The sequence below is a fragment of the Panicum virgatum genome, chromosome 4N, assembly GCF_016808335.1.
Source record: "Panicum virgatum strain AP13 chromosome 4N, P.virgatum_v5, whole genome shotgun sequence".
Taxonomy (NCBI): domain Eukaryota; kingdom Viridiplantae; phylum Streptophyta; class Magnoliopsida; order Poales; family Poaceae; genus Panicum; species Panicum virgatum.
Window position 1 is genome coordinate 21,455,086 of NC_053148.1, and position 11,189 is coordinate 21,466,274.

The 11,189-nt window shown below is 45.0% G+C and overlaps 2 protein-coding genes across 15 annotated transcripts; one reads left to right on the plus strand and one right to left on the minus strand.

The window, feature by feature from the left end:
• The first annotated feature begins 202 nt into the window (after positions 1-202).
• Positions 203-2,124, plus strand: LOC120669825 (peroxidase 11-like). Its single transcript, XM_039949678.1, has 4 exons — positions 203-511; positions 641-832; positions 1,131-1,296; positions 1,539-2,124. The coding sequence occupies exons 1-4, from the start codon at positions 278-280 to the stop codon at positions 1,949-1,951; spliced, it is 1,005 nt and encodes a 334-aa protein (XP_039805612.1). The 5' UTR covers positions 203-277; the 3' UTR covers positions 1,952-2,124.
• A 464-nt stretch (positions 2,125-2,588) lies between these two features.
• LOC120669824 (pentatricopeptide repeat-containing protein At1g43980, mitochondrial-like) lies at positions 2,589-6,412 on the minus strand. 14 transcript variants are annotated; one of them, XM_039949677.1, is made up of 6 exons: positions 5,517-6,409; positions 4,299-5,395; positions 4,117-4,218; positions 3,665-3,812; positions 3,472-3,551; positions 2,594-3,375 (listed from the first exon to the last, which is right to left on the minus strand). In XM_039949677.1, exons 1-2 carry the CDS (start codon positions 6,307-6,309, stop codon positions 5,355-5,357), a joined length of 834 nt encoding a protein of 277 aa, XP_039805611.1. In that variant the 5' UTR covers positions 6,310-6,409; the 3' UTR covers positions 2,594-3,375; positions 3,472-3,551; positions 3,665-3,812; positions 4,117-4,218; positions 4,299-5,354. The 14 variants fall into 14 exon arrangements, with proteins under 14 accessions (XP_039805606.1, XP_039805600.1, XP_039805611.1 ...); XM_039949672.1 differs by having other exon boundaries at positions 2,589-2,963; positions 3,290-3,375; positions 3,665-4,218; positions 4,299-6,386; XM_039949666.1 differs by having other exon boundaries at positions 2,589-2,963; positions 3,129-3,375; positions 3,665-4,218; positions 4,299-6,386.
• Positions 6,413-11,189: the final 4,777 nt, after the last annotated feature.

Here is an 11,189-nt window from a genome sequence, read left to right on the forward strand (position 1 = left end):
TTCCAAGATTGGTGAACCCATAGCCACCAAACACTACTGCAGGGTTTGACCCGTTTGTTTTGCCCTAACACAGATCGTTTCTGCTTGCTTACTCCACCAACTACATCAGAGTTGGTTCATCTTCCTCTTGACCCGTTTCTCTCAGTGCACCACGTAGCGTTGTTTCACTTTGTTAATTGTTATAAAGCCCATGCAGGGCCAGAAACTTATCACAGAAACATCTGAATTGTTATTCACCAGCTGCAGAGGAACAGGCAGAGCTTGGCCAGAATTCAGGATGGCTGCAGGCGTGCTGTGCTTCAGGGCGTTTGCCCTCTCCATGGCCTGCCTTCTCCTTGCCGTGCCCCTGCTAGTGGCTCAGGACCCTTCGAAGCTGAGCCTGGAGTACTACTCCAAGACATGCCCGAATGTGGAGCACGTTGTCCGCACGGAGATGGAGTGCGCGGTGCGTGCCGACACCCGCAATGCCGCCCTAATGCTTCGCCTACATTTCCATGACTGCTTCGTTCAGGTCAGCACTCTCTGTTCAGACACTGATCATCATTTTTTATCACCATGCACGCCAGGAGCTGTATCAGCCAATGCAGCACTCTGGCAAAGGTGCCATACTGAGCATCTAAATTCTGAACGGTTCTTGCAGGGATGTGATGGATCAGTGCTGCTTGATGACACGGCGACCATGATTGGGGAGAAGCAGGCGGACCAGAACGTCAACTCGCTAAAAGGGTTCGAGCTGGTCGACAAGATCAAGGAGAAGCTGGAAGCTGAGTGCCCCGGAACCGTTTCTTGCGCAGACTTGCTCGCCATTGCAGCTAGGGACGCAGTTGTGCTGGTAGCCAAACCACATCTATGTTCTGTTTCTCTGTGACGACGTGCATTTCCAAAATGTCTAGTACCGTAGTACGTGAAGTTAGCCTCATGCCATGCATTCTTTATTTTTGCTCGAAACAGTTTCAAATTTGGATAAACTCTGAAGGAACTTTCAAGTTTGGATAAACTCTGAAGGAATTTTTAAACAGTTTCAAATATAGGCTTGTCATTCGAGCAAAAGGAACTTTTAAATAAGAACCAATACACATATTGTACACATAGTGCATCAATGTTACGTAGCTGAAAACACTGTGTCGCAGGTAGGTGGGCCTTACTGGGATGTCCCGGTAGGAAGATTGGACTCCAAGAAAGCAAGCCTGGACCTAGCAAACAGTGACATCCCTACAGCTCAGCAGGGCCTTCTCACACTCATTGCCAAATTCTGGCAGAAAGGCCTTGATGCCACTGACATGGTGGCCCTCGTTGGTATGTTCCTCTCGTTCGGACTGCAGGTTGAAATCATAATCACTAGTTCTATTAAGATCAACAAGCCCTGCTGATGATGTGCCTTGACAAACGAAAAATACTTGAAGTCTTGAACCAATTCAGATTCAGAAATGATAAAGCCATAAACATTAATTACATAGCAGCAAATCCAATAATCATAAAATTTATTTTCATGATTTTGCAGATTATATTTAACTGGCTATTTCCATACCGTGTTATAGGCTCGCACTCGATTGGATTCGCCAGGTGCGAGAATTTCCGGGACAGGATCTACGGCGACTTCGAAATGACATCGAAGTACAATCCATCATCGGAGGCATACCTCAGCAAGCTGAAAGAGGTCTGCCCCCGGGACAGCGGCGACGACAACATCAGCGCCATGGACAGCCACACCTCTGCAATCTTCGACAATGCCTACTACGAGACGCTCATCAAGGGCGAGGGCCTCCTCAACTCCGACCAGGAGATGTGGTCCAGCCTCGCCGGGTACTCGACAGCCGACACCGTGAACAAGTATTGGGCCGACCCCGCCGCATTCTTCAAGCAGTTCTCCGACTCCATGGTGAAGATGGGCAACATTACCAACCCCGCCGGTGGCGAGGTCCGGAAGAACTGCAGATTTGTCAACACATAGGCTGGTGAAAACTGGACGGAACTCGGTGCCCGTACTGTTCTTTTGATGGTTGGTGGTTGTTTGGAAAATAAGGACGCTCTGCTGAGGCTATTGTATTATAGCATATATGTGGTTGCCACTCTGTGAAACACGTTTTGCTGTTTGAACTATGAAGATAAACATCTTGGTCATGTTTTTTCTGGGTTCTTCATAACCTTTTTCCGAGCAAATCACCGGCGGTTTCTTCATAACTATTTCTTCAAAACCGTCGTCCAAAGAAAGAAAAGGGAAGGATCGTATGCTTGTCTTGTCAGTTTGCAACTTCTGAGTCAAACACCATTCTTTTATGCACAACATGACGAGAAGAGTAGCGCACAAAGTAATTGAGTTTATATAGAGTAGACAGTAGAGGAAACAGATTGTTCTTGATTTCTTTTGATAAATTCTTTTCCGACTATCTTCATCAAGGATGTGATTGCTACGAGTATGTACTGCACTAGTCACAGATTCAAGTTCCCTAAACTACTGAAAACTTGCCATCCCTAAACCTAAGCTAGTAGTCACCACAAATGTTACCATTAACATCGAAAAGGATAGTTGATCCAGTGGCAAGAAAGAGGAACCTAATAAGGATCGTAGATCCAGTGGCAAGACAGAGGAAGCTAATGTAACCGATTATCGAATTGCAAGGCAACTGCAAAATCTATCACTTAAGATGGCAGGAGCACTGCCTAATCATTATCCGAAAAGTAGTTTACAGCATACTGGCCCAGCTTTCCACAAGCACTGACTTCCATGTATGTATTGACTTCCTATGTGATTGCTAGGAGCTTGTTGGACTATTTTGATGGAATTGCCCTGGCCTATTCAACTTGCATCTTGTTGCTGGACCTAAATACTCACATTTTCACCTGGTTTTATCTGCTCCTTGATAAGGTAAGCAACTCCAAACTTGTGGCTTCTACTGTTGACCGGCCATATGGGGATACGACATCGGTGTCAACATAGTCCTGTTAGAATCCTGTTCTGCAGGCTGCAGCGCAGATGAGAGGATTCCCAAATATGATGCAAGAAAATCAATGGCAGGGAAACAAAAATCTTTAACTTTCCAAGCATTGACTTCCTATGTAAGTATCACACGCCTATGAAGACAAAAGGTATATGCTATAGAGAGAACAAACACAAGCCTGGAACTTACTTGAACGTTCTTGAAAAAGTTATCGGTATTGTACGACAACTAGCTAAAAGACCTGAGTGTGCAGTGAGTGCAAACCAGACTATGGTACCCAAACAAGAACACAAACCATTAAGAAATGGCTCAAAAGGAAAGCAGTAACATGGCACATATGTTTCACTTACAACTACTGGTCAGATCAAGTGTCCTGACTCCTAAGCCTTGCTACCTTGCCAATCTCTGTCCAGTTATCTTGTTGTTCCGCAGCAGACTGGGACAGAAAAGAAAAATAAAACACCTCCTGACAAATAATAAGCAAAAGGAACGCTAACACAAAACTTGCGGTATCCATGGGAAGAACACTCACTGTTTCTCAAGATTGATTAAGTTCCCTGTGCTTCAGGACTTCGGGTGAGCAGACTGGAAAGGTCCTTGCTTGGAATTTCCCTGCCAAGCATTCAAACAACTTCAGAACAATGATAAGAACATGAGAACTAAATGGTGGCTTTGAATTGGAGGTGGGAAAGTGGAAATAGATGGAGAGCAGGGATCTAGCTTACAGTGCACTGGAGTCAGTGACAAGATTCTCTGGTGAGCAAGAGACCAATGACTAGGCACAGGAATGGACGGAGTCCATGTCCCACTTTTTGGGCGCACTATGGGGGACAGCACAGCATCTGTAGAGAATGACCAGTGCCCACCATACAACTGTACATGCTAACATGCATGGCTTTCAGAAAACTCATATATCCCATTTGTATCTTCATCAATAATTTTCCAGCACATCAGCTGTTAGAATATATATCTTACTGACAAATTGCAAAACATAGGTAGGAATTATGTGTGGATGTTTACAATTTTCAATTTAGTTTACATTTAAGGTGTGGGAAACATCAAACAAAATATCAAGTACCAAACCTACCCAACAATTTTTGAAAATTTTGAAAGCCCATATGATTTTATACTATTGATGAATTCTATGTACCAGTTGATGGGAGAGAAGAAATTTTACCTTCCCATATCTCAATATCTTCTGTAACATCGCATAGCTTCATTCACACAGAAATTGCCAGGTTGCAATAGTCTAAAAGTCTTATCAAAAGCTTACCGCGACCTGCTAAATGATAGTTTCAATAAAAAAACATTGGAAAAGAAGCAACAGTATTAGAAAAGGATTATCATAACTGAAACCACCTTTTCTGAGTGTTCATAGTCTTTGATACTCCGAAACTTCTCTATTGTCAAGGTAAGGTAACTTGTTAGGAAGCGGACATTAAGGGCAGTCGGAGAACAGCTGGATACAGCCTAATCCTTCCCTCTTCTTTGGCTGGCCCATCATGTCCCAAAATAGAAGATCCAACACCTCATATGTAGCACCTTTTCCATGGTGCAATATCTGTTCTGATGTAAAAACATAAATATGATTCTTGACACATAGCCAGCTGCATGACCAAGCCTTCTTTGCTCTTTGACTTTCCATTGACCTCCATACTCCAGCCATTTTTTCCCACTTACATCTGGCACCATATATTTGAGCTAAAACAATATATGGCAGTGACAATCGGGATTTTTGCATCACCATCTTTTCAGCAACTAGCTCTGCCATGACAATGTTCCCTTGGATTATGCAGGCCTCCAGAATATTAGAGAATGTAGCAGCACTAAACTCCGGCAGCTTGTTCTCTACAAAATCCACTGCCTCTTTCAACATTCCTGCGCGGCATAACATATCGGCCACACAAGTATAGTGCTCCAGGCTAGGCATAATATGGTACCTATCTTTAAACAGGGTAATTATATCCATTGCTTCAGCTACCAAACCTTCCAAACTACATGCAGACAAAGCTCCAAAAAGAGTGATTCTATCAGGTCGGATACCACACTTGAGCATCCTTCGAAATGTTCCAAGGGCTTCCTTACCTCTTCCATTTTGCAATAGGCCGAGCAACATTGTATTCCATAATACCAGATCCTTGGCAACAACTGCCCTGAAGATTTTCCTTGCATGTCTTGTTAACCCTAACTTACAGTACATGTCTGTGAGGGCTGTGGAGACAATTACATCATCCTGAAACCCAAGCTTACAAACGAGGCAATGGATTTGAGTACCCTGCTCCATTAAACCAAAGCATGAACTCCATCTCAGCACACTTGCAAATGTGAACTCAGTTGGAACAACACCATTTCGTATAGACACTGCAAAGAGGCTGAGGGCTTCTTCCATTAGGCCGCTCCTTGCATAGCCTGATATCAGTGCATTGCAAGGTTCTGAGCCCCGTGTTGGAATTCCTCTGAAAAGTTGAACAGCATCAGACAGTCTGTCAGACAGGCAGAGGAAGTCAATAACAGCACTACAAACAATGGGGTTTGTAAGGAAGCTCATTTTAACGCAAAGGGCCAACATCTGGTCACCTTTGGCGAAATCCTTAACATCTGAGCAGGTACTGAGCACAATGGACACAGTGAAGCCTTTGACGGAGAAACCTTTTCTCCTCATGGACAGGAAACAGTCAAAGACAGCACCACTGAGAGCCTGATCCTTGTAAGCTGACATGACAGAATTCCAGGACGTGAGATCTGGTTCTTCCATGCATGAGAAGACTCGTGCTGCATACTGCAAGAGGCCAATGCGGCGATACATATCAATGAGCACATTCCCGACTACCGCATCGAGTTGTGCCAGGTCATGTCGGACGGCGGCGGCATGAAGCTGCTGGCCGTGGTGGGCAGAGGCAACCGCCGAGGAGACTATGGAGAAGGTGAAGGCCGTTGGCCTGACGCCACTCTCCCTCATGGAGGAGAAAAGACGGAGCGCCTCGTACGGGAGCGCAGTGGCGGCATAGCCGGAGAGCATGGCGTTGTAGGTGACAGCATCCCTCTGGGGCATCCCGTCGAACAGCCTGCGCGCGTCCCCGAGGAGCCCGGAGCCGAGGAGCGCCGACAGGAGGATGTTGCGGGTGAACACGTTGGGCCTGGAGGCGGCGCGCAGGAGCACGACGGCGGACGGGGCGGCGCCGAGGCGGGAGTAGGCGGCGGCGAGGCAGTTGGCGAGGTACGGGGAGCGGAAGAAGGCGCGGGAGCAGCGGAGGAGGCGCGCGTGGAGCGCTGCGGCGGCGGCACGGGAGGCGCAGCTGGCGAGGAGCGCCGCGGCGGCCCTGGGAGTGAGGGTTGCAGCGTCCGTATAGGGCGGCGGGGACGAGGGCATCGGGCGATCGGCGGCGCAGGCTCGCCGCTCGGCGGCTCAGGCCATGGGACGCGCACGCGGCGCTACTGGGAGTTTTCGGCTGTTATCCTGCTGGATGGGCCGTGGGTGTGCTGCGGCTCAGCCCAGTTGATTGTCGGCGTGGCCCCTAGTAACAATCCTAATGGCCCCCCTTGAAACGCGTTTTTTTATTTTTTTATTTTTTATTTCCGTTTTTTACAAAAATATATTTTCGATATGAAAATTTACAGAAATATACCCCAACCGCCCGGCTGCCGGGCGGCCGGGACCTGGTCGCCCGGCAGCTGGGCGGCAGGGGCTTATCCGCAAAAAAACTCAAAAAATAATTGCAGACAGGTCCCTGGGACCGATCGCCCGGCTGCCGGGCGGCCGGCCCCTCTGGCCGCCCGGCAGCTGGGCGACCGGCCCTAACCCCTATATAAGGTGTTGACTGCCCCTCACTCTCCATTTGGCTTACTAAAAATTCAGAAAAAAAGTAAAGAGAGGGAGGGGTGAGGGAGAGGCAAAGCGGCGAAGCCCTGTCAGATTTTCAAGCCGACGACTTTAGGTAACTAAAATTTTCTACATTTTATAAATAGATTATGTTGTAATTATTTTTTTAACAATAGATTAACAATCAGTTCAATTATTGTTAGGAGTGATTAGTGGTACATTTAGGTGCAGTTAATTATAGTGATTAGCGTTGATATAGTACATTTAGTGTTAGATTTAGTATTAGAAAATACTATAAAATTGTTAGATAAGTATTAGAAAATCAAAAAAATGCAGGTAATATTAGAAAATTGTAGAAAATGTTAGAAAATTGTAGAAAATTATAGAAATGTTAGAAAAAATTTAAAAAATGTTAGAAAATAGTTTAGCAATCAATTTAATTATTATTAGGAGTGATTAGTGGTACATTTAGGTGTAGTTACTGATAATGATTAGCGTTGATATAGTATATTAGCAATCTGATTGAACACTTGTGATTGCCAGGGCTCAACACCATGGCATCCTCAAGATCCACGTACATTCCATAGAATAAGATGACGGAAACAGTCCCCCAAGGAGTCCAGGTGCTTATGTGTTTTTGCGGATCCTTGTGCAAATTAATGAAATCAAGGGTTTTGGGGGACAACTTTGGCAAGAGATTCTTCATGTGCGAGAATTACGAGTACGACCCGCCCAAACATTACTGCAAGGACCGAGCAAAGGTACTACAAAACACTATCAGAGTTTGTCACTTTCAGATCTAGTAATGACTTCTAACATGATTTGGGGAAAGACTCCACCGCCTCTATGTGATTTCGTGCAGTGGTTATACACCGAGCAATCTCAGCAGGATAAGGACCACGTGGAGCGTCAAGCAAGGTGGGCTGCACAAAGTTAGCAACGAATGCTGCATGAAGAACAGATGGAGGAGAAGCGCAAGAAAAACCAGGAAGAGATTCAGAAGAGGATTGCAGAAGTGGAACGTCAGAAGGCAGAAGAACGTGAAGCTGATAGGGAGAGGAAGCGAGAGAGGGCCCGCCGTGCTAAGGAAGCAGGGTCTGAAGCTATTAGGAAGGGAAAATATCCCCGGTGCACTCAGTAAAGCATCACCATGTAATCCCGGCATTTTATATTTCCTAAGGCATGTTAGGTTTACTCACAACACGAGGTTATCGTGTTGCACATGCCATGCTTTTCATTGTTCAAGTATCTATTAGTACGAACGTCTTAGGCCTCTGCTTTGTAATCGTAGCATTGTTTACAAAACTGTATTGCAAACCGAAAATTTATGATTCGTAACTACCCTTCTATTTTCAGTACACTTTCCAGTTTTTCCAGTGAGATATGAATTTTGAGTTACCACTCTCTTTTGTGTTCTTGGATTGTTCTTCCAGCCATCATATATATAATCAGGGAGCGTACAGTGGAAACTCTATTAAATGCATGAACACTTCTCATCTTGTACAAGCGGAGTCTTTGATTTTTCTTTTCATAATTTTTCAAGGAGAGTTGAAAAGTACAGAACAACTCTAAGGAATATTAATTACAGAAACTTTTCCTTTTGCTACCGAAGGAACTTGCCTTCAGATGATGATGCCTTTCTCCTTTACGGATGCTCTTATCTTGATTTTCTTCTCTGCAATCCCATCTGGTCAACCAGTAACAGACCATCAAGCAAAACACAGAACAATTCAAATAAAGCTTTCAAAACCCAAGTGAGCAATATAATTGAACCAACCTACACATTTAGAAGTACAACCAAGAAATGTTACTACACAAATACCTTCGTAATATTACATGATACAATCTGGTGCAAATACATATCCATACATAACGACATGTAATTATCACATACAGATCGGAATACATATCCATACATCTGGTTCAAATACATATGCACACATAACGAAATCTAGACGCGACGGGCTCCAAAATCCGAAGGCAATCCATCGTTGGGATTTCCAGAAGGTCCAACCTCAGCACCAGCATTATCTTCTTGCATTTTAGGGCACTTCTTGTAAGTGTGACCATCTGCTCCACACAGGTTGCATCTTTTCTTCTTCTTTCCTGCCTCAGACTCATCCATTCCGTTACGGATACGAAGTGTCCGCCGTCGACCTACCCCTCTCCTAGCATCTGGATTGGGAATGTACATTGGAGAGATATTTGGTGCACAGCGGTTTCTTTTCTGTAATATTGTGAAACAAAAACCCCAGGATCCAACCCAGATTCTGAACATGCCGCAATGACATGGGAGCATGGTAAGTGAAGAAGCTGTGGCTTCTTGCATCTGCAAAAAACCTTGCCTTCCGGCGTTATCAAGCAATCCTGAACGACCCTTTGTCTGCGGACACCCTGCCCTGTCCTGTCCTTGCTTGAAACCTCAAACCTTTGATCCTTTATGCCCATGGAGACCACTCTGTGATATTGAGCCTTTTCAATCTTTTCTTTCATGTAGTTAGTGACCCTATTACAAAAAAATCACACCTGGATCATTAAGTAAGACAACAGCTGCCTGGTACCGCTCTCTGAAGTACCTTGTGCATCCGTATATGATGAATTCAACTATGCCAACAAGAGGAAATCCGTAAACATGACGCATTACCATATTGTAACACTCTGTGTGGTTGGTTGTCTCGATCCCATATCGACGACCACCAGTGTCGTATAGAATTGACCACTTCTCCTTAGGTGCATCCTTAATCCACTGTGTGAAACGTCTCCGGCTGGAGGTTGAGGCCTGTTCCTTTAGCAGCTCGGCGCACATGTTATCTAGCACCTGCCACAATACATCAAAGTTCCGCTGCTGATTCTGAGTGCACAATCTCTTGAACAAATTCATAAGTTCCTTATTCTTGAAGCGCTCATAAAAGTTCGCACCCATATGCCTTATGCACCACCTACTCACAACATCTGGCCATAGAGGAGGCTGTCCTCGACTTCCTTCATATAGTTGCCTTATTGCTGCTAGAAGACCAGCATGTCTGTCACTGATGAGACAAACATCAGGCCTTCCAGCAACGACGTGAATCTTCACACGTTCAAGGAACCAGTATCAGCTCTCTGTATTCTCATTCTCAACAAAAGCAAAGGCAATGGGAACCACCTGCTTGTTGCAATCAACTCCAATCGCTGTCAGTATTGTCCCCTTATATCTTCCTGTCAAGAATGTGCCGTCAATACATAGAACAGGAAGACAATACATAAATGCCCTCACACATGCACCAAGGCAGAAGAAAGCACGAAGCAGAAACCCAGGTCCCCCATCTAAACTCGGTACAATGTAGATATCAGCCGCGCTTCCAGGATTTCTCTACACAATTGCTGACAGCATGTGAGGCAAGTTATCATATGATGCCTCATATGTGCCAAATCTCATCTCAAACACCTTTTGTTTTGCCCGCCAAGCCTTTGCATAGCTGATTTTATATTGAAAACGGTCGTCGATGTCCCTAATTATCAATTTTGGCTCATAATCAATTTTGTCCAGAATCACCCCATGCATTTTCTTGGCAATGAAAGTGGATGTAATGTTACGGTGTGTTTGAGCAACAGCAGTTAATCTATATGTATGTGGTGTAACAATTGGACACTCCCAGTGTGTCTTGTACTTGCCCTTGTAGGCATGTACTCGCCATGTACAATCGCCATTGACACACTTCACCTCATATTCTTTGCTGCTAGACTTCACAACTCTGAATTCCTTCCTCAACGATATAGCCCAAAGCTTCATAACATCTTTCACAGCTTCAATGCTAGGATACTTTGCCCCCTGCACAACCTCATTCTCTCTGTATTCGTACTCATTACTCCTAATATTCTGTATCACTGGATTCCCAAAACCCTTGCCTCTCAATTCACCTAGCAACGGGTAGTCCTCATCGTCTGATGAGTCCCCACATTCTTCCATCATTCGAGCCTCTTGGTCTTCATTCTGTACAGCTTCCACAATTCCAGGTATCCGCTCACCCTCATCAGCTAAACCTTACGACTCAGGTTCAATGACATGCACGTTCTGATCTTCTTTTTCTCCTACCTGATCAACTATATCTTGCGGCTCAGGTTCTGTGACATGCATGTTCTGATCTTTATTTTCTTGTTCCACTGCTTGGTTCATATGAGATGATGTACTTGTTGATCTTTCACTGAATTGGGCTGCCTTCTGGTGAATCTGAATTAGCATTGCAAAAGGCCACCTGCGGTCAAGAGCTGCTTGCATGTAAGTCCGCCATTCTTCGGTGTTTGCTATAAGCATCAACTCACAGAAATCCCCTTCAGTTCCCCAATTTGTCACAGTCTGAACGGTTAGGAAATGAGTCTTTGGATTCACATTGAATATCTCGTGAAGCCATTTGCGTATGGAACCAAAACTCTTCTCTAAGGGTTTATCT

Coding starts and splice junctions, on each gene's coding strand:
- LOC120669824 (XM_039949672.1), bottom strand. CDS start 6,309: ATGCCCTCGTCCCCGCCGCCCTATACGGACGCTGCAACCCTCACTCCC.
- LOC120669825 (XM_039949678.1), top strand. CDS start 278: ATGGCTGCAGGCGTGCTGTGCTTCAGGGCGTTTGCCCTCTCCATGGCC. Junction 512..640: donor TCCATGACTGCTTCGTTCAG/GTCAGCACTCTC, acceptor CGGTTCTTGCAG/GGATGTGATGGATCAGTGCT. Junction 833..1,130: donor CTAGGGACGCAGTTGTGCTG/GTAGCCAAACCA, acceptor ACTGTGTCGCAG/GTAGGTGGGCCTTACTGGGA.